General features: G+C 38.6%; 1 protein-coding gene across 4 annotated transcripts in view; it reads right to left on the bottom strand.

Annotated features, from left to right (window-relative positions):
• Window positions 1-1449: 1449 nt before the first annotated feature.
• The window catches only part of CNOT4 (CCR4-NOT transcription complex subunit 4), a 140322-nt gene continuing 118014 nt past the window's right edge, over window positions 1450-23757 (bottom strand). For 2 of the 4 annotated variants that reach the window (XM_044246633.1, XM_044246632.1), the window contains exons 11-12: window positions 2514-2726; window positions 1450-1841 (exon numbers count right to left, since the gene is read on the bottom strand). In XM_044246633.1, coding sequence (XP_044102568.1) covers window positions 1540-1841; window positions 2514-2726 — 515 coding nt within the window. In that variant the 3' untranslated portion in view covers window positions 1450-1539. The remainder of the gene's footprint in view (window positions 1842-2513; window positions 2727-23757) is intronic. The other 2 variants (XM_044246635.1, XM_044246634.1) reach the window with 1 other exon arrangement.

Here is a 23757-nt window from a genome sequence, read left to right on the forward strand (position 1 = left end):
CAGAGACATTATGGTCTCCCAAGCTCTTGCCCAGCACAGCCCTCACACTCAGCACTGCTACGTGGATGCCACACCAGCTAGTCCCTCCGGGCCTCCCAAGCCAACCAACACCTCAGCACACCAAACAGCTCATCTGCTCCTGTCTGGCACATGAGGCTTCTCAGCTGGAAAGGCTGGGTCTACATAACACGATAGCACAGGGAGGTATCTTCTACCCAAAGCCGCAGGAAGAGGAACTCTTGAGGACAAGGTGGGCTGATCTTCAAGACGGTCAAGACAGACAAGAAGATGAATTCCTTTTCTCATTTCTTCTTCTGTACCATTTCTCCTAGTGTTGAACATGAAAACCAATGGAAACATCTGATGACTGCTGTCACAAAATGTCTCAAACTCACATACAACAAAATGGAAAAACAAAAACAAGAAAACCCAAGGGTCATCATCAAGTTTTCTGTTTTATTTAAGATTTTAGTTTTAATTCTGAAGAAAGAGGTACATTTCCTTGTTTTTAGTTTTAGCGTCAGGTTATAACCAGGTTTCTGTTTTCTTTTCTCCTGTCTTTTCAATACTGCACAAACGTCCAGAAACTACAGGGTTAAGTAAAAGCTGCAGGCAAGGAGGTCAGAGATTTGCTCCTGATGGTGATCAGATGGCCCCAGAGCAGTGCTATCTCAGAGATAACGCCCTAATCAGGCAAATTTAAGGTAAAAGAAAAAAGATTCTGACAGAGGAGAAAGACTGAAGAAATCACTTATATTTCAGCTTTTACGTTATGCATAGGTATTAAATCTGTGAATACTTTTCTTCTTTAAAGCATTTCAATTTACTTTAAATCTAAAGCCCCAAATTTTTTTCTCCTTTAAAAAAAATCACTTCTCCCCTCCTCGTAAACTCTTTAGCGATAGGCCCATTACTACTACACATCGATTTGTCTTTCTATCAACTTCCAATAAATCCTTTTGCTTAATGACACAATCAAGTCCTCTCCATCAACTTGCCGGAAGAATTAAAAATTGAATTAAATTAAAAGCATTTTCCCCTGCAGTAGTGATAAGCTGAATACAAGATGGATGCCAGGACCACTGCTTTCCCCCATGCACTTAGCAATCTCACTTCAATTAACCTGGTTTTCAAACTTTTGCAGTTGATAATGCATTTACTTGACCTTTCCTAAAGATTAATCGTCATTTTCTGCTAAGCAGATTATGTCATTATTATGCGCAACAGACAGACAGTAATTTTCTAAGTATTGAGACTGCCCTTTGATTTTTTTTTTTCCCCTCCTTAAAAAAGGCATTTTTAGGAAACATTCAACAGTGTCACTCAAATGCTGGATCAACAGAAACTTTTACGATTAAAAAAAAAAGAAGATGGTAATGACCCTGTGATCGCATCGCATCTGGGGGCGGGCAGAAAAAAAATTGATCAGGAACTGGATTCTTCAGAACGTAAGAGATGAGAAGGGAGCGGTGGGCGGGCTGAGGGGGAGAAAACGGGGTGCGACAAATCCTGCATTTTCTAATGGTTTCTCCTCTTTCCCTAATGGCGGTCCAGTGTTGAACTCTGTAGTAAATCTGTGGGGGTTTTGCTGGGGGGTCTGAAGGCTGTCTGAAAGCCTGGGGGTGGGGAGTGGAAGCTGGAAGGGTTTGAAGGAGGGGGGTAGGGATTCCAACTGGCTCTGTGCAGAGGGATCTGTGTGCTGAAGGGGGCGCTGTGGTGGGTCTGTGACGGAGCAGCACTGGGGCCGTCCATCTCTGTGAGGGCCTGAAGGGATTTTAGCCAGTGTGGAGGATTGTCATCTTGAAGAGAGTCTAAACTGTTTCCTGAAGTTGCTGGAATACCTGAGGAGAGAAAAGAAAACAAGAGGGGGAAATGGTGAGTCTGGGCAGAAAGAACCAGAAAGCCATCCAACAGAGAATTTTTAAGATATGATTAGTTTACCCATAAAGAAACAGAAAAATTACAGTCTTCAACTCCTTCCAAATAAGACCTTTTTAATCTCACGTTCTTTTTGATCCTCCAACCCCCAAGGACGATTCATTGTGACAGAAACCCGTGCCCCCTCTTCCACTACACAGACACCATCCCCCACTGTCCCCAAGTCCCCAGAGTGGTACGCCATCATTCCCCAATTGCGCTTCTCCTTCTCTGACAGGGATACGTACACAAGAGAGCCTTATAATAGAGAGCTTTATTTTAAAGAGTGGAGTATGTTCCTTTAAAAGGATAAATTAGATACTTTTGTACTTTGAGACCTGAAAAATACACACACGTTATCAGACGTGAGCACCTCCTTGCACCCAAAGAACCAACCTAGGTGCCAAGTGCCTTATACAATGAGGCCGACAGAGTTAACCAAGACTGCACGACCCCGGACCACGAAACCAGCCACACCACGTTTGTGGCTTGGTGAGAAGAAGCTAGTATCGAAGAGACCTGTTCTTTTTTAATCTCATCGGTGCTAAAAACCGAACGGATGGCAGTCAGTGGAGCTGAAGGAGTGAGAAAGTTACCTGTGATGATGGCTGGGTCTGTCCAGCTGCCAGGGCTGTCCCAACTCAGGCTGTCGGTGGTGGCAGGGTTGGACGTTGGTGCACTGTGGTTGGCGTTGGAGGGGGAGGAGGAATTGGGCAGTCCACCAAAGTTGATGTTAATGTTGGGTAGAAGTGCCCTTAGCCCGTCCTGCCATTCCTTCATATTTAAACTCTCTACAGAACTGCTGTTGTCTGGGAGATTTACCAACAAAAAAATGAAAGATAAAAAAAAAAAAAAATAAAAAGCTGACGTTAGAAACATATGTTGTTCTTTAGTGGTTAAGCGGGAGAAGAATTATTCTTTCTTTACTGAGCACTTAAGATGGGTTGTCCTAGCAAGATAAACGTGGTTAGGATTTTGCTCGTGAGCTGGGAGCCCCTGAAATCAGCGAGGAAAGACTTGCTCAAGGATCGGGAGAGGGAGCGCCTCGGCCTTCCTTACAGACACTTCACCATCTTGCGCTTGTAAATCAATAATCCGGTTTAAAGACTCCATGCTCCGGAGCACAACTGAGTTCCAGCTACATTATGAAGTTTGAGTCAGTGAGGCGTTTAGCCGGCTGAGCTGATTTACGCTATCAAGCCTGCGAAGTTCAATATAGGAGCTCATTTCTGAGCCCGTTAAATGGAAGAAAAGTCATTTTATGAAGAGTAAACATAAGCCAACAGAAAAGGACAAATAATTAAGTTCTTCCTGATGATAAAACTGGTAATGCATTTCAGAGGAGAAAGGCAGGAATGAATAGGCTTTTTGAATTTGAAAAGAGTGTATTTCCGTAGTCATCAAGGCCGAGCAGGCAGGGGCTGAGCTACCTTTCAGATGGGAACGTTTCCAGCACAGTCTACCTACTCTGTTCCAACAGTTCTACCGAGCATTTAAAACTCCAGTCCTGGAGTGCTTACAGCTAGTTCGCTGGCTCTATTTATGAACAGTGTCATACACGACAAGAAACTATCAATGTAAAAAAGGCTTTTTATAAATTGTGGCTGAACTAACTGGATCTACCACCATCCAGAATCCACAAACTCTGATTGGCTGGAGGGGAAAGGGTGAAGCAGGGCTACCGGAGTAGTTGTTTTATGGGAAATAGGAATGTAGGTCAAAGTATCACTGAGGTTTTTGAGAAGAGCATAGAGAATTGATTAGCAATCAGCACGGATGATGATGACGATGACGACGACGATGACGACGACAATGATGATACTCTATCAGGCAGTCTATGCTATTTGGTGAATTCAGAATTTTCTAATTCTGCTTTGCACCAATTACTGTTCTATGCCAAATGGTATCATATTTCAGTAAGTGAAGCATTTAACCCTACTGACCTTATTTATAAAAAGAAAAAAACAAGCTACAATCAAACCCAACAAAAGTCATCCCTGAATTACTAAGATGAAGAAGAGGCCATCTATGCCATACAGACAAGCCAAGATAAGGGAAAATAAATGCTTCAAACCCACTTTCCTTTCAGTGCAGATTCCTAAGGCTCATCCTTCTGTCTGCATCCTACTTTACATGTGCATTGAGTTGTACAATTTGCAAGGCCCCCTCATAGTCAATTATTATTTCATTTGACCCTCACGTTGTGAGGTAGGCAGAGCAGAGAGAATCCTCTCCATTTAACAGATAAAGAAACACACTCCAGAATAATTTGCTCATGGTCACATCATTGGTGTAGCAAGGACTTGAACCCAGACCTTATCTCAGTTGTTTTTTAATACCACCAAGCTCTCTCTCTTGATCTACATAGTACAGACTAACAGTTGACTTTTTAATGGGCCAAATATTTAAGGGAAAACCCAGGAGCCTATAAGATCCATGACTAAAAGGAAGCAAAAAAGAAACACGGCAACATGACAGTATACCCACGGGCCATGATTAGCAAGATAGAGATATATTTTGACTGAAGGAACAAACTGGACTCGGCACTCAAGTCAGGGGTTGGGGGGCTGGTTTCTGATCAACAATGCAATCATCCGACTGCATGTGACACTAACAAGATCACACCACAAAGTTCTAAAATACTGTCTATTACAGGAAGGTTTGGTGGCTACGCACGTTTGAACCTTTAAAGTGGTCAAACTGTTGGGCCAAATAACTTAAAATGGTTTTCCATCAGCCAGAGACTGAACTCTAAACAAGGAAAGCTTCTCAGCAAGGAAATAAAATCCCCCAATATAAAAAGATGATGTATAACTACAAGGGAAAATTCTGAGGAAGATCAATGCCATTGAACTAAGTAGCCCAAGTCAATAAGACGCCTATGCAGATGATTTGAGCCCCTCTTTTCCATTTTCTTCAAGAAGAAGAAAATACCCCATAACTTAGTAATACAATTTTCTCCCTACTTTTGCTTTATATTTAGTGAGAACTGGAATTAAGGAACCCCTAATTTTGCATTAACAGAATAATATTTGCATTTGTATAAAGTTTATTTGAAAATTAGTATTGCAATGAAGTCAAAAGACACTTGGGCACAGGGAGGGGATATATAGGAACTCTGCAATTTCCAATCAGTTTTGCTATAAACTTAAAACACTCTAAAAACCAAAATATTTTTTTAAAAGATGTTTCTCTGATTTTAGACTAATGAAATTAAGTCAAGAGTACGGCTGACTCTTAACACAGATTTGAGCTGCATGGGTCAACGTACAGGGACTTTTTTTTCCGGTTAATATAGTACAGTCCTGCTAATGTATTTTCTCTTCCTTATGACTTTCTTAGTAGCATTTTCTTTTCTCTAGCTTAACTTTTTGTAAGAATACATATACAAAATATGTGTTAGTTGACTGTTTAAGTTAGTGGTAAGGCACCCCGGTCAATGGTAGGCTATTAGTAGTTAAGGTTTTGGGGAGTCAAAAGTTATATGTGGATTTTTGCTGGGCAGGGGGTTGGTGCCTCTAACCCCAGGTTGTTTAAGGGTCAACTCTATGTTGGTCAAATATACTCACATATAGCACATGATACAGAAACAGTGAGAAACTCAGATCATCCCACGTGAACTATGATTATAAGACACCTTGAGAAATAAATTAGCTAGTTTATAATTCTCACAATCTTGCTAAAAAAACAAAGTCATGTACCTAGACATCTTGGGACCCTGACAGAATGGATGACTGGTTTGCAGTGAAACTGCAAGTGTCATAGGGAAATGGGACTGACATCTTTAGCTTTTGGAATAGGACTAATTCCAAGTAGCTTAGAACAAGAAGAGAAATGTTCTTCAGCTTTCTCCGCTGTTGCTATGCCAAGCATTGGCACAAAGGAAGGGCAAATGAAGGGAAATTAACTAAAGCCTACCTCCATCAAAATAGCTCTCTCAGTCCGGCCATACTTGAAATCACCTTCTTTACCTCCCCTGTCCCCATTGCCTCTGACTCAAATTTGTTCTGGCAACAAGGGCTTCTAGTAATCCAATCCTTGTAATACACAACAGCATGGGTTATTAACCTCAACACTACCGACATTTTGGACTACATAATTCTTTGCTCTGGGCGGGGGGGTTGTTCTATGCATTACAGGATGTCTGGTAGCATCTCTGGCCTCCACCCACCAGATGCCAGGAGCTCACACACCCCAATTCTGACAATCAAAAATGTCACCAGACGCTGCCAAGTGACTCCTGAGGGAGCCAAAATGATCTCTTGCTGAGAACCACTAAACAAAGGAAGTCCAGTTTTTTTTGTATGTAGGGCTCTGAAAAATCCCACTCAAATATGTATTTCCCCTTAAGATAGTACCAGAACTTTGATCACTGGACTCAACTTGATGCAGCTTCACTTCCCTTTCTTGATACAGGACTTCATACTGGGGTGCAATTCAGAATGTACAAGTCAGTAGATGTAATGGAAAAAATACTGGGCTGAAAATTGCAGATGGATTGTATAAGTTAGCTCTACACTGGTAATTATTACAATCTAAGGTATCTAAGTAAGTCTCTCAATATCCCAGGGCCCTATTTCATAAGTAGGAGTAACATCTGCCTTAGTCGCTTGTAGGGATAAAAGGAGAGAAGAGAAAAGCAATCTGGAGTCCATTTATTATTTGATAAGCACCTAACAATTTTTTTATCAGTATTCAATACTGAATAGACAGTAAACTTTCCAAAAGGCCAAGGCAGAGGACCCCTCACTTGCCAGAAACTGGCTCCATACAGTCTTCTCCTAGGGAATGTAGGGGTAACACTCAGCATCTTCACAGAGGGACTATGTAGTTGATTCAAATATAAGCCTTGCTACCACCAAAATATCGCAAAGACAAATAAGATATAGGAAATCTCCTTAAACTTTCCACAAGCAAAGCACAATGAAAATCAAGTTACCAAACATATTTTATGTTAGACATGATACTATTTCGATTTTTAAAGTATTTAATTATTTGTAGCATAATATATTCAGGAAGAGCTGAGTATTTTTTCCTTAAGATTTTATTTATTTGACAGAGAGAGGACAAGCAGCGGGAGTGGCAGAAGGAAAAACAGATTCCTCACTGAGCAAGGAGCCCGATTTGGGGCTTAATCCCAGGATCCTGGGATCATGACATGAGCTGAAACCAGTGGCTTAACTGACTGAGCCACCCAGGCATCCCAGAACTGTATATTTTCAAAGGATTGCAAATAATGTTTAAATGTTTTATAATGCTAAAAAAAAAACCAATTTTAATTTATAATTTTCAGATATCTACAACAAAATACTATTTTCGGGTCTAAATAATTTGAGGGCAGGAAAGCAGGCCAAGTTGTTTGTAGTAGCTTTATTTTTCAGCGTAGAACTCAAAGACATGAAATTTAAAATACCTTCAAGGTGCCAGATATCACATTCATATTTGCCGCTGGGTAAGAATCATCAGTACACTTTCAGTATCCCTGGATCAGAACACCACAGGGAAGAAATTATGTCTAAAATTCAGCCAGCTTGCCGATTACCTAATAGCCTGTCTATAACACGTTGGTCACAGCACAGGAAGCAAGTTGACAAATTTGTTTTTTAGCAACAACAAAAATTTTTAAATGTATGTGTAAAAACTGCCAAAATCAAAGTCAAAGCAACTATTTACTGAAGGCGTACAGTGTACAAAGGGAACAACTTCCACTCTGTCTCCTGTTCTCAAGGAGTTTAAAATTGAGACAGTAAGACAAAATAAATATAGGAAAAGTTCATCAACTAAAGTCTGAATGAGCAGCAGAGGAAATGCCACCGGCTTGCATGTGATTGATAAATGAAAAGTTTAGTAAAGTTTAGTAAAAAGAGATGCCAGGGAGGCACACATGTGGAAATATCTGGGAATGGGGGATAAAAGGACAGGAGCAATCATTCATTCACAGGGTGGTTTTACTTACTCCACGGACAGACACCCTAAGCCTCAAACGCCCACAACACTAGGCTAGTCCAACTACTAAGTAGGATGTATAGGGGAAGACACGCTTTCTAAGCAATGGCTCGCTCCACAGTTGACCCTGACACAACATGGGCTTGAACTGCACAGGTTCATTTACATGTGGATTTTTTCCAGTACAGCACTAGGAAAAGTATTTCAGTTATTTATATTAAATATATCTTCTCTTTTCTGTGCCTCGAACTCCTGCATTGTTTAAGGGTCAACTGTATTAGAAGATAAAATTAAGCTGTATTCTGACATCAGATCTTTGACAGAATATCCTAAAGCAGGAGCAGATGAACAGCTTACACGAGAACACACAGCATTACAGCAGCTAAGTGGGTTTCTCTCCTTTCTGTTCCTCAGATGAACTGTGATGTGGTCATCATTATGAAATGCAAAACTTTGATACTGATAGCAAAGTTGTGGGAAAACCTGCTCTTTGTAAATTGTCACTGGTGACAAGCGAATGGGTTTTTCCAGTCTGCATAAAAGCTTCACCTGAAAGAGTGATTTGCAAATTGGTTTCAGACTGCAAAACCATCTCAGGAGCCCCTGGGGGTGAAGCTGCGGGGACCGGGCCCTGGGACAGCACAGCCTCCTCCCATCCCGCTCTCCTCTATGCCACAGATCACGGTGCCATGGAAAACAGTACCTGCTGCTCAGTGTGAAGACAGATTTGTGTGTAATGACAACATCGTGAGGTAAATCGCACATAAGGGGACCCTGAAAACAAAAGGCCATCCCAAGTATTTGTTTCCTCTAACACAATCTGTACCATCCAGTCAGGGTTTTCTGTCTCCTCTTGGATGCCCTCCTCTACCTTCTTTTTGGCACCATCTCTGCAAGGTCTTTTAGCGACCAACACATAGGCCTTATTAACTAAACTGACTAGATACAGCTAAATTCATAAACCACCGATTTCTCTACTTTCATGTTTGCTAGGTACGACGGGCCCACATATTCAGCTGTAGGCCACTCCATTCTTATCTGCAGTCCCTAGGGCAGAGGCCTCTTGAGTTTCAAGTTAAATTTCTATCAGTTTCAAGTTAAATTTCTATCAGTGCTCAAATCCTTCCCAACTGGGCAGTAGTCCCAAATATGTCTAGAAGAGTTTATTCTGCTCCTCAGTTTCTAAGCCTTGTCTAATGGTTACTCCTCAAAGTTTCAGTTGGCAACCTGATCTTGTTTTCCAAAAGCTTTTATCTTCCTTGCCTTTACCGCTGTCCTGGATAGTTCAAAGTCAAAGGCTCCCTCCAGTGGCTAGGTTACTTAGTGAAACAAATCTTTCTTGGTAGAAGCCGCTGTGCATTTGAAATTTAGTTCCCATTATGGTTACTCCTTGCCAGTTAAGACTCTCAAATATTTGTGCATTTTTAGGACAGTCATGCTGTCTCAGGCTGTACCCCTCTCTACAGCATCTCCCCTACCCCACCTCATGCTGTTATATATACGATTTCCTGTCAGTTTTGGATGGAGTGCATTTCCAACAGCACAGGATTTTAAGAAACCCTAAACCTTCTCCAAACTTCAACAACACATCTCTAAGCAACTCAAATATAAATGAATTGTTTGTCCTTAGATGTTAAACCAAACTTTGAAGAGCATACAAAATTTCTCCTACCAGAACTCAAAAGCAAGCTTTATCGTATTGGCATGCTGTACTTTTTAGGTTAGCCTCAGAAATAATTTCAATTTATAAACTAAAATTTGCTGGAAAAATGTCTTGTGAACAAATTCCTTCAGGTTTATTAAAAAAATGTTATTCTACTTAAAACAAAAAGAAATGACACTCAAATTTCTAGGATTATGCTTATTATAAATCAAGACAGGCCAGTACTACAGAGCAGATTTACTGGGACCCAAAATGTTTAGGACTTAGTAGATTTGAAAATAGAAATTAAACTAAGTGAAAAACCCTAAGAACCCAAGTGGAAAAAAAAAAGTTGTGAGAAGAACTTGAAAAAAAGTAGTAACAAAAAACAACCAAAATTTGTCTTTACTAATAGAAGGCTGAACTGACATAAACAGGAAAAGAGAGGCCATGAGGGTCAGCTAAATATGGCCTGGGCTTCCTGGACTCTGCCTTAACTTCGTGCTTTTATTCCCCCCTCTCTAGAATGCTTTCCTGATTTCTTCTAATTAATTTTTATTCAATATTCCAAAAGTTGAAGTCTTTTCTTTTCCACTCAGATCATTCTAGAACAGTACTTGTGGCCCAAACCATACCCACTGGGCAGCAAACTGCTATGACCCCACTATGTTTGCTGCTCACCCTTACTCACATCTCTCAAACTCTACTGCAAGGCCTGTGAGGGTGTTATCTTGTGCCTCAAGATATCTACTGAATCAAAGATCCAGCTTGAGAAGACCTGAAAAATCACTTTCCCCTAAAAAGCCTGTTTAATTCATATTTGTATAATGCTATGAGTCAAATCATTCTTTCCAAAGACACAAAAATCTTTCTGGAAGCAGGAATCAGCTATGTTTGAGGGTGCCAAAAGGCTTGTCTGCATGCAAATGGAGGGAAAAGGGCCACTATAATGATAATGTTTTCAATAGTGTTTGAGATGCGTGTACACTTTTTTAAAATCCAATGCAACAAAATTAAATAAGGAATGCTTGAGTGATACTAAATGCTCTTCTGGTATGAACAAAGTCCTTTGGGCATAAAGAAGAAAATGAACTGTTCTGCCATTCTGCATGCAGTTTAAGTGGTAACTCGAGAAGCTGATATTGAAGAGGACATGGGCATTCCATACAGAAAAGAGAGTAGCAGAGGCAGCTGATCTAAAATATAGCATAAGTATTTCAAAATATAGTTTTGTTTTGTTTTGTTTGCACATGTACATTTTCTTCTAGAATGTTCCTACAAGTCTGTTTTAGGGGAGAATCAGATCATCCAATGAGAACCAGAAAAACATCCAGATGTCTGTCTTATGAAGGATCTAAGGAAGCAGAATCTGTTTTTTAAAAATGGAAAAATACTTATGAAAAGATGTCTATATATAAAGCTATATAGACTGTAAGAAAAAAGTACACTGAAAAGTTAATGCGAAAAGATAAGTACATCTCAGAAGCATTACAGACTTGAATAGATGGAACCTGAACCAGAATACAGAAGCAACAGAGCTAAAGGACGGGAGTTGCAAAAATCAAATAAAAGAAATCTATAAAATCCGAAATTGGAAGTGCAAAGGAAAGCATTCAAGTGAACACAAAACCGAGTACTATGAACAAAGCACTGTGAGGTGATCCAAAGACAACTGGGGCGGGGGGGCGCTTATTATCCATGGGAGCATATATAAGTCACCAGAATATGGTTTCACCACGACAAAAAACAAAAGTACACAGATATGGGGGTTGTCAGCCACCCTAAATCTCTGAGGTCTGAATCTGCTAGAAGATAAACCTAGCAAAAGTGACTTGCTGACATCTCTCTTCCCCAAGGTGGAAACAAGAAGGGAGACTTTTATCCTGGACTTCTGACCAAAAAAGAACTGTTTGGCTGTTGCAAACCTAACAGAAGCCTAAGAGTTTGTGGCATAATTTTAGGATTTACAGAAGCAAGAAACGGGAATGACTTAGATTGGAGCCCTTGGATGGCAGGTATCCTGGCTATTTCTGCAGTTAGCACAGTGCATTACAAATACTTGTTTATGTGTTAGCTTTTGGCTACTAGACTATGAGCTCCTCCAGGAAAAGGGACCTTGATTTAATCCTCTTCATGTATTGTGAACAGTTCCCAAACCTGGATCTCAACAGGTATATAATGTTTCCTAAACAAAGAGACATGAACATCTATTTCCAGATTTTTGGAGAAAAACAGCTTTCCAAAAAAGGTGTAAAAAAAACCCATCAACAACAACGAAACTATGATTCAGGGTGGTCCCATAGTTATAGGACACAGTGATTCATAGACCACAGAAGATGCTAAACTATGACTTCTAATTATGCAAGAATAAATGATTCTTAACAAAGAAAAGAAACTGGGGAGAAATCTAAAGAAAGAACATTTAGAAAAGATGGATGGAGGTTAAAAAAAACACAAACCTACCTGTAAGAGTGACATAATCCTTGAGGACTAAAATCAAAACACATATTGATCTGAAGCTTGTGGACAATGTTGAAGGCAAGAAAAAGCTAAGTTTGGAATAGGAGAAAATTAAGAAAAGCCACTGTGCAGCCTGGTGTCATAATGCTAAGCCCCAAGAGAAGGCAGGCCTATGCAGTTCCGTCTTCATTTGACTTTCTTCCATCTTCTTTATAAAAAGAGCATGATCCTCAAACCAGAATGGACAGAGGAAGCAATGTGGAGAAGAGAGCTGTCAGTAAAGATGCAAAGACAGTAAAAGAACATCCACTCAATTTAAATGAGTTTTAAATCTTTAGGTGTAAAATGAACTCTATTTCAGGGAATTAATCCTTGCAGATGTGATCACAAAACCACTTTTAAGATAAGCGCTGGAAAAGGAGAAAATGGCAGACTCTAGAAGCTACACGCTTATAATTAGTTCTTGGGAAAATCTGAAACGGATTAGGAGCTAGATGATTTCTTCAGAAATGAGTGACAGGCTTAGCAAGGACTGCTGGCTCTATTGCTTGCATCTGGGGCATTTTTCATGGAAAATAATATGCGTTTTGTCTAGAACCTTAGCTCCCTTCCATCGGAATTACACAGGAAGTTAAATTTAATATTGAAGTGGAACAGGTAGTCATGAAGCTTCTCTTGACAATTGTTATCCACTGGAAACGTCCTCTTTCTTTACATCATGGTCCTTTCCTTTCTTCTGCTGCCTGCCCAAACTCAAGACTTTGAAACCAGCTACTTGCCTATCCCACTGACACATCAGCTCCATAAAACAAATGGAAAAGAGTGATCAATGAGAGCCAAAATGTGTTTCTACAAAGAAGCAGACATATCAAAATAATTTATTCTCTGGATGGGCTTTCTGGGATATCCTAAGTATACTATATCTTCAATTGAGCAGGTTCTGATAAGTCTGATGGTAATCTTTTGGAATAGGATGTAAAGTGTAGCATTGGGTAAAAGCAGTGTTTAGATGAATTTTTACGGAATTTAAGGTACTATGTGTCAGTTTAAAAGTTTCTGTGATACTCTTCCATTTACAACTGCACCAAAACCGGTAAGATATCTAGGGATAAACCTAACCAAAGAGTGAAAAAAATCTATACTCTCAAAACTATGAAACACTAATGAAAAGAAACTGAAGATGAAATAAAGAAATGCAAAGATATTCCATGTTCATAGACTAGAAGAACAAATATTGTTAAAATGTCATTACCCAAAGCAATCTACATATTTAATTTGATCCCTATCAAAATACCAACAGCATTTTCCTCACTCTTAAAATTTGTATGGAACCACAGAAGACCCCGAATAGCCAAAGCAATCCTGAAAAAGGAGAGCAAAGCTGGAGGTGTCACAATTCTGACTTCAAGTTATAATTACAAAGCTAGAGTAACCACAAAGTATGGTACTGGCACAAAAATGGACACACACATCAATAGAACAGAACAGAAAACCCAGGAATGAACCCCAAATTATATGGTTAATTAATCTTTTTTTGTTTGTTTTAAGATTTTATTTGACAGACAGAGATCACAAGCAGGCAGAGAAGCAGGCAGAGAGTGAGGAAGAAGCAGGCTCCCCGCTGAGCAGAGAGCCCAATGTGGGGCTCCATCCCAGGACCCTGGGACCATGACCTGAGCCGAAAGCAGAGGCTTTAACCCACTGAGCCATCCAGGCGCCCCTGGTTAATTAATCTTTGACAAAGCTGGAAAGAATAGCCAATGGAAAAAAGACCATCTATTCAAATGGTGTTGGGAAAACTGGACAGCAACAAACAAAAGATGAAACTGGGCCACATTCTTATACCAAACACACAAATAAATTCAAAATGGATTAAAGACCTCTGAAACCTGAATCCATAAAAATCCTAGAAGAGAGTACAGGCAGTAACTTCTTTGATATCAGCCATAGCAACTTCCTTCTAGATATATCTCCTGAGGCAACGGAAACAAAAGCAAAAATAAACTGTTGGGACTACATCAAAATAAAAAGCTTCTGCACAGCAAAGGAAGTAATCAACAAAACAAAAAGGCAATCTACAGAATGGGAGAAGATATTTGCAAGTAACAGACATTATGAAGGATTATTAACCAAAATTCATAGGGAACTTACGAAACTCAACAACCAAAAACCAAATAACCCAATTAAAAAATGGGCAGAAGACATGAACAGACATTTTTCTAAAGAAGACATACAGATGGCCAACAGAAGAAGCTTAACATCACTCATCATCAGGGAAATGTTAATCAGATACCACTTCACACCTGTCAGAATGGCTAAAATCAAAAACACAAAAAGAAACAACAGGTGTTGGCGAAGACGTGGAGAAAAAGGAAACTCCTGCACTGTTAGGGGAATGCAAACTGGTACGGCCACTGTGGAAAACAGTATCAAGTTTCCTCAAAAAGTTAAAAATAGAACTACCCTACCATCTAGCAGTCACACTGCTGAGTATTTACCCAAAGGATACATAGCGGCATTATCTACAACAGCCAAGATATGGAAGCAGCCTAAGTGTCCACTGAGTGACAAATGGGTAAAGAAGATGTGGTATAAGTATAAAACGGAATATTACCCAGTCATTTAAAAAAAGGAATAAAATCTTGCCATTTGCAAAGACATGGATGGAGCTAGAACGTTATGCTAAGTGAAATAAGTCAAAGACAAATACCATACGATTTCACTGATATGTGGAATTTAAGAAGCAAAACAAATGAGCAAAAGAAAAAAAGAAAGAGAGAGACAAAACAAGAAACAGACTCCTAACTATAGAGAACAAACTGATGGTCACCAGTAGAAAAGAAATGGGCTGGCGAGATGAGTTAAATGGGTGACGGGGACTAAGGAGTGCACTTGTGATGAGGACTGGGTGATGTATGGAAGTGATGAATCACTACATTACACACCTGAAATGAATATCACACTGTATGTTAACTGGAATTTAAATAAAATTACAAAAATGAGTAAGTTTCTGTGATACTGCTTCCTTTATCTTTGACTCCATAATTTTTATCAAGCTCAGCAAAACCTACAAAGTTAATTTAAATATGCAAACGGAAGCCAACTCTAGAGATGACAGAATCCGTAATTAAAATTACAGCTACTCAATTAAAAATCATTGAACTCTTCACACAAATGTTATTAATAATGTTTATCTCTTTATCTATCTCTTTACATTTATCTATCTCTTTACAATCACATAGCTCTTTCATAAGACAAACTTATAAGATGTGATACACAAAGAGTATACCCTAACCTCATCAAATTGAAGCACGAAGAGGTATATATATTCAGATTTTTAAAAATGTATTAGGAAAGTACAGTATGAAAGAAATCTAACCAGTAGTAATACATGTGAAAAAGGGGTCTAGTGGTATTACTCAACAGGCTTATATCTAATATGACAAATGGGTAATGGAATTTGTAAAATTCTAACATTAAGACCAGGTAAACAGATACGCAATGTCTACATTAGCTATTGTAGGACAATGGGCAAACCTCAAGTGATACCACTCTGAGCCTCAGTCATTTACAAAATGGGGGTAATATCTACCCCATAGGATGGTTTTATAAAAGGACTCTGTAAACTGTAAAGGAATTTATAAATATACAGAGTAAGAACAGTTTTAATGAAAAATAGATCTATTTTCTGACCACATCAGGATTATTAAAGTGTGAGCTTTATATCTTAAGAAAAGCATTCACTGTCCAATCAAAATACATGTAGAGGAGAACTAGACTAGGCATGTAGAGAGAACGAGGATCCATGCTAACCATAGAATGGTTGAAAGACCTAAGGAAGCTTCATCAACCTCTAGAAGTTACTAGACAAGTGGTAACTGCCTTCACATATTTCACAAGAAGTATAAATGGGAAATAGATTTTGGTTTCACCAAAAAAGAAAAAAAACTTTAACAATTACTAGTTGCCCTTAAAAGACTTTCTGGGGGCGCCTGGGTGGCTCAGTGGGTTAAGCCGCTGCCTTCAGCTCAGGTCATGATCTCAGGGTCCTGGGATCGAGCCCCGCATGGGGCTCTCTGCTCAGCAGGGAGCCTGCTTCCTTCTCTTTCTCTCTCTCTCTACCGGCCTCTCCATCTACTTGTGACTTCTCTCTGTCAAATAAATAAATAAAATCTTAAAAAAAAAAAAAAAAGACTTTCTGAATTGTGTGTCTGTGCCTGTTTTAGGGGAAGACATACACACATTCACACACACGTACGTATATTCATTTATGTATTTACATATTTATTTATGGGGATCACAAATGAGAAACTAGAGGTTAAGAAGAGCATTATTAGGTGACATTCTAAAAATGGTGAGAGTGTTTTGGGGGGACAGTACTGAAGAAATAAGTAAATGTCAAGAGCTGAGGTTTCCAGAGTTGGGAGATAAAGAAGACAGAAGAGAAGGTCTGATCACGCAGTGGAGAGGGGAGCCAACGCTGAAAGCCGCAGGACAACCGAGAGGAAAGTTGTGACTCATGTTCTAAGGAATCTGAGTAAGTGGTTCCGAAGTCTAGATGCAACACAACGCACACCCAGGTTTTGCAGCCTCCAGAAGTAATCAGATATCAATTATCACTCTCTCAACCATCAGCTTTCATTGAACAAACATTTTTGGAATGTCTACTCTGTATCTTCTTTCCTAAAAGTGATGCTGTTCTGTTTGTTGTTTTGTCTTTAGTGGTTCACTAGAGGCTGGCCACTGTGAGCAAAGCCAGTGATAGCTTTTGACTGTTTAGTGCCAATAAAATGCTTTTATGGAGTATAAGTTCCTCTTCAAGCTTGTATTCATAACCAAAGTATTTTGCTACCTATCCAGCAAATCCCTGTACGGTTATGTGTCTACTGAAATTCCTAAGATTTCTGAAGTTCACAATTTTCTAAATTAAAAGATTTCCAAATTTTCTAAGTTATTAAAAAACACCAAACCCAGTTTTTTACTCCATTTGATTAAACAGCTTACTTTTATTTTAACAGTGAAGATCAGTCTCATCTTTTTCTGAAAGATGGCTCTTATCTTATGGATTTAAATCAAAGTCAGAAAAATTCCCAAAAAAGACTAAAATTATCCATGTTCTGAAATACGACTTTAATTGACAAATTCTTCATAACCCAGCTATGAGCTTCATTCTTAGAAAATACCATTTCAGACATTAAAACAATAATTTGCTTTATTTCTCAATTTCAGAAAAAAAATTTCAGGAAATGAAATAGTTTTCTCATTATCTTATACTAAAACTAAATCAAACAGACATGGGTATAATCATGGTGATGTATATGGTGATAAACATTTCCAACCCAACAGACCAAGCAAGCACATATCTTTAGTAGGAGTTCTTTCTCCTTGTCCTAGTTATAAACCAAAGAGATATATTTGTCAAAGTTGGGGAATCTTTTACAAATAAATGTTTGATTTTCAAAACAATCATGTATATTGTGAAATTTAGCTATTTTAGCTATATGAAATGTCTGATTAAAAAAAATAAGACTATTTGCTTGTTTCTTCCTCTATACTACTTATTCACATACTAGGGAAAATAAAACAACTTCCCTGCTTCCAATTCTCAAATGATGTCTCGATTTAAAAAGAATTAGTCCTAATAAGAATGCATCCTTTCCAGACCTACAAAAGATAATACTCCTGTAGAGATTAGCATTTCAAAAAGAACCTTGATGAATTCAAAGACTTAAATGCTCACCACCAGTCCACTAAGCGGCCTTAGTTTAAAAATCACTTAAAATACACATTTATTTAAGTGTTCATCCTTAGCTATGATTTATTAAAGTTGGATTTGAAAAGGACTGCCAAAGATATTCTTGACAGAACCAATTCTTAATCAATGTTGGGCCCTACTTTGAGAAGGCAGGCAGGAAGGAAAGAAGGAAAGAACACCAGGTGAATGAATACATTCTCAAATTCAAATTAGAATCAACAATTCTTATTTCACCATATCCTGGAGCTTTATACCGAACCAGAATTAACATGTCAGTGGAAAAAAATTAATTCTATTAAAAATTATACATATTTCTAAAACACTGAATTTTAGTCATATTGTCTAGAATATTAAATAATTTTTAAAAGAGCTAAACTAAATAAATCAGAAGTTGGGGAAAGGGGATAATACCAGCTTACAATGTCAAAAATCTTTATCAATTCAACATTTAACAGTTGCAATGGTTGTTAATCTACTTCAAAACTCAAAGTGTACTTACTGTTTAAATGTGCTGTTTTAAGAGAGAAGAAAAAAAAAAAAAAGGTCACCTAAAACTAAATGCCAGTTTGGAAATAAGCTGAAAGATGGTAGACTGGTGACTGGGGAGGTAACTGGGAAGTAAATGATCTCAGAACCTCAAATAAACACTCCACAGCCTGAGAGGGAGAGCTGCTTCTCTGAAAAGGGAAATCCAGGCCTGTCGGGGATGGTGTAGGGGAATCACACAGGGAGTGCACATTATCTAGCAGAGAACTCCTCTCTAGCTATGAAAAGTTATACGGGGAAAGACGATTTTCTTCTTTATGCAAAGAAGGGGAAAAAAGAAAAAAACAGAGAAGTAAACACAAGGTATTAGGATAAAACTCATGGTGGTTAAGAATTAAAACCTGAGGGCGCCTGGGTGGCTCAGTGGGTTAAAGCCTCTGCCTTCGGCTCGGGTCATGATCCCAGGGTCCTGGGATCGAGGCCCGCATCGGGCTCTGCTCAGCGGGGAGCCTGCTTTGCTCTCTCTCTCTCTCTCTCTCTCTCTGCCTGCTCTGTCAAATAAATAAATAAAATCTTTAAAAAAAAAAAAATTAAAACCTGAAAGTGTGTTTATAAAATGCAGGGATATATGTGTGTATTTGGAGATTATGAGACCTTTGCTTATTTTAGTAATAGGCTTATTCCAATCAAGTATTACTTAAAATGCAGGTGAGGTCTTGGGATTTTACACGTAACAGACTGACTACACTAAAACTCAAGATTTGTTATACCTATCTGGGTCTGGGGAAGACCACAGTTACATTAATTAATGGTTTAGAAGTAAAATGAAACATATCTGATAGCAAATCTTACCCTAAATTGGGGATTAGGGGGTGCCTGCTATGGCATATATATCAGTAATCCATATTTATAAGTTTCAATTAAAACTCATTTTTTTAATGGAACAATGGTATGGAGCCCAACATTCTGCTTAAAGCCAATAATAAAACTTCCTACTTTGGTTGATGAATTCATAACACTGGTCCTCCTTTACCTTTAGCTGGATGCCCAATTGATAGATGTAATAAAGGAAAAAATAAGCAGCTTCAGGGTATCGGTCTTCTCACAAATGCCAACATATAAAATGACGATACTTAAAAAACATCCCAGTAATGTTCCAGATCACTATATTCTGCTCCATATACATATGATTTCAATATGCAAGACTGATAACAGAGTGTAAATGTTAGCACAGTCCTTAGGATAAGATCTCACCATATAAGGAAACAGCACTAGGCTACAAAAGTTGATTGCAGTCAGCTTTCCTGCATTTCTTCTTGGAGATGGTGATGGTATTATCATCTTTAAATCCTTGTGGAGCTTTCTCTCTGTTTCATTATGCTGAAAACAACAACCTCCTTGTTTGAAACATTATCAGCAGATACGCTATTGTTTTACATGGTGTAGCATATAGTTCTTCAAGATGAATGAGATGACAGCTTTAGTGTGAGGGTAGTACATCTTGGTGCCATTACTATTATATGTATTTTTTTCATTCTATTAGAGATGTCACCAGTCTAGTGATCGTGCATGCTGGTCCTTAAATGCTCTTTGGCACTGCAGAAAATTCTTGGGCAAATTTAATTTCACCTCTGTTTTATTCTTTATTTAGTTCTGACATTGGTATTTAGTTTAAGTCTACATTATGTACTAATACCTGCTAGGTTACATCCTCTTCCACCTGTCACTAATGTTACTCCAAGATCACTAGGTCACATTAAATATCAGTTTCCAAAACTTAAAGGGTCTGTATTAACACTTTGAAAGCCTTCAATTCATTATTTGCACTGATATTCACAGTTGAAAGCCCTTGACTTGCAAGAACTACTACAATAATCAAGCTGCAAGATACAACAAAGTTTACAGAAGAGATATATTCTGGATCTTCAAGTTTCCTTCTCCGTGAGTTACATGTAGGAAGGCAAATTCAGATGGTGAGGGCTAAGAGAACGTTATATTGTTAGAATGGTATTGTGGGCAAATCATAATCCTTCTGCACCATGTTTATTATTATCATTATTACTTGGTCTTTAAAAGTTAGGCTGTTAGAGTATGTTATAGATTTCAAAGCTCTGAAATTTATTCTGACAGAAGTTTTCTTATTATCCTTTCCTTAGGTTTTTCCAAAGAGTATGACACGGGGTGGATATGCCTACTAGTGAGACTAAAATCTGATAAGAAAAAGCTACAAAAATATTTGTTCAGATAAGCCTTGCTGCGTTTCAAAGGGTCTTTATTTCTTTAAAAAAAAATGTTTAGAAACAGACTATATATAAATGCATCATTTGTCCTGAACATATGAGTTAAGCAGAACATAGCAGGAATAAATACATGAAACGTTGCAGAAAAGTGGCCAGAGGGTTTTTCCTCTGCTACATTAAGTGGAGGATTTAAATGAAAATTACTAAGCATAAACCAACACACGTGCACGCACACACATTCACCCTCACACCCATGGAGAGCACTACACTTACAGTATATATCTCTGCTAAGCAAACATTTTCTTACATGATGCTAATCAAATGTCACAAAGACAGAAAGACTATTATTGCTATTTCAAAACTATTCAGATGGTTGTTTCAAACACTTTTACCTACTCAGGAAAACATGTATCCTAAAGCTTTTTAACCTATAGCTCCTTGCCTTCCTCCCTTTTTTTAAAGGGTAGTATATAAAAGTTGCTTCACCCATAATCTTAGACTGTATTGTTGTGAAGAAGCATGGCACCCTACAAGGTAAAACACCGAGCCCAGATGCACACAGCCTCAACAAAAAATAGGCCCAAATTCTCACAGCTGGAGTGGGTTTTTTATTTTGCTATTGTAACAGTGAGATAATTAAAGAACAGGACTAGACCACACTTTAGTTATTTGTATGTTACATGAATTTCCCTTCTATTCAACAACAAAAAAAGGTACTAGGTACTATAGAGGCTTTATACATTTTATGGAGGCGGGGAGGAGGGGAAAGCTTTTGTAGTGTTGCTTTTTAAGAGAGCACAATAGTGAGCCTGAATAACAATAAGCACAGTGCGTTCCTGAGTCAGGTGGGAACTTCCAGGAACCCTCAGAATAACTGCACACATGAAGTGGCCTAAGAATGAAGTCAAGTCAGTAGCTGCCTTAGGAAGTACGGTCTGAAGGAGCCTGGAGAGAACGGATTGGTTCTTTAAGTACAACAACTTCCAGCTGTTTCATGGAATTTCTAGGTACTTCAGTTCAATTCTGAAACAGCTTAGATTGCTTAGGCTTTCTTTCAGTTCTAGGTGCCCAACAGGTATAAAATAGATTTTCGTATAACTCAAACCCAGGGCAGACTCTCTGAAACATTATGGAATAGAACAGATTCTCTTTGTGAATCCTGGATTCTCAAGAATGATTCCTTGGGAAAAGATCCCGACTAAGGAAGCCGGTATTAAAGGCTGGTATGCCCAGCATTATAGGGTTGGTAAGAGTAATACTCATGGCAGCAAATCACAGGGCAGAAAGGAGATGGAAGGAGCAGTGGCTTTTCGATCCATCAGCATGGTTTCACAAAGAGCATTCTTGAGCAATGACTTGTACTTTGAAGTATTATCGCTTTTAAGTATCATAGTTGATATGTCAGCTGACATATACATGGATCGTACACACATGGATCAAGTCCAGTGAGTTTAAAAATGTGTTAATGTCCATTGGGGAGGGTATGTGTTATGGTGAGTGCTGTGAAGTGTGTAAGCCTGACGATTCACAGACCTGTACCCCTGGGGCTAATAATACATTATATGTTAATTTAAAAAGTCTAATAAAAAATATGTTAGTGTCAATAAACTAAGAGTGCTTCCAAACTAGGCATATTTGCTATTAACTGAATAAAGAAAAAATGTTATTTATCTATATCTTTATCCCTGTTTCACTTTACCTTCAGCAATTTTCCCTAAAGGTCATATCTAAGTATATAAAATATAAGAATAGATTAGTTCATTAACTTGTAGGTTTATATCTATCTATTCACAGGGCACATTCTCTTTAGGGACAAACTGTCAAAACATTTTTATAACCTGTTATAATAAAATTCTGAATTTCTCTCTCTTCTACTCTTCACCAATCTACTACTTTTAATTCCAATGTGCTATAGAAATAAAGCAGAATGACCCAGTACAACTAAATAAGATGGGTTGGTTCTCCCAAGTGTGCTTGGGAGAAACTAGCTCCTACCTGTAATACAGGCTCTTCAACTACCAGACCTACTGCCTCTAAGTCTTCTACATCGTAAGTAACATGTCCACCACCCCTCTCACTGGGCTTACCTACACCTGTCCAGTCTCATCCCTGGCTCTTCCCAAGCCTTCCCCTGCATTCTGCAGGAACGTTCATCCCACAGGGCATTTTCCTTGGTCTTCAACTTACAAAAAACCTGACCCAGGATTCCCTAAGCAGTATCATGCTTTCTATAATTCTCTTTCATGTAGTCTGCTTTCTTACTCTCAAGAAATGGCTGGAAGGTAAGTGAGTGGAGAAGAAACCACGGGGGTTACGAAAGCCAGGTGCCTTTCCAACCCCCAGCCCTGAAGTCAGGCATTTATATGCCATCCTTTCTCTGGTTCTCACTCATCACTCAGCACTAACCGTCATCATGCTGACCACAGTCTCCTAATCTGTCATTCCCTTAACAACACTATACCTGTTCCGTGACCTCACCAAAACCTAAAGTCACTGAACTCCCTTCAACACACTCACACCATTGGTTCTTTCCTGCCTTAATGGACTGACTCTTCTTGACCACAGATTAGGTATTTCAATGTTGTATTCCTGCATATCTTTGTATCCCTTTCTTTTTCACCTTCTAACCAAACTCTCAATATTTGCTTTGTCTATCCTTGATGTTTTGTGCAGAACCAGAGAAATATACAAAACCATATACATTTGAACACTAGAAGTTTTTAATTTGATCCTTATCTTCACTCAGCAATTCTTGAATTTCTTTCTGATGTACTTCTAGGCTTATTTCACAGGTTTATTTAATCGCCTTTCTTTACGGAGTCCCAACTTCACTCTTGACCCCCATTCTCACACAATATGCATTCAATAATAACTGGTGTGAGTCCCTTCCCGTGTTCTCATTTTCTCTAATTTCACCTTCTCTTTCCTAGATCTTCTGGGTGTCCTTGAAAAGAACAGTGCCCTCTTCTCTAAAGCTAAGTCCCTAACTTAACCTTGTCTCTGGAGCTTAACTCCTCCTAGCATTAGAGAAATCCATTACCCTACTGGATTAGCCTACCTTCTCTTTAGCACTGTCCATGTCTTCCTCTCAAATAGCTCTCTGTAAGTTCTGCTTTTAAATATTTAAATACCCACCTGACCTTAAAGCAATCTACCACCCATCTGGTGAGCATCTTGTCTTTCTCTTTCCCTTAGTTGCCAAGTATCTTAAGTAACCAATGGTTGCTGTAGCCATATCCTTGACTTTTTCTCATGAATTGTAGAAATCTGGTTTCCATCTGTACCTTTATGAAAGTTAAATTTTTAAAGGT

Source organism: Neovison vison, chromosome 4 (genome assembly GCF_020171115.1).
Source record: "Neovison vison isolate M4711 chromosome 4, ASM_NN_V1, whole genome shotgun sequence".
NCBI lineage: Eukaryota > Metazoa > Chordata > Mammalia > Carnivora > Mustelidae > Neogale > Neogale vison.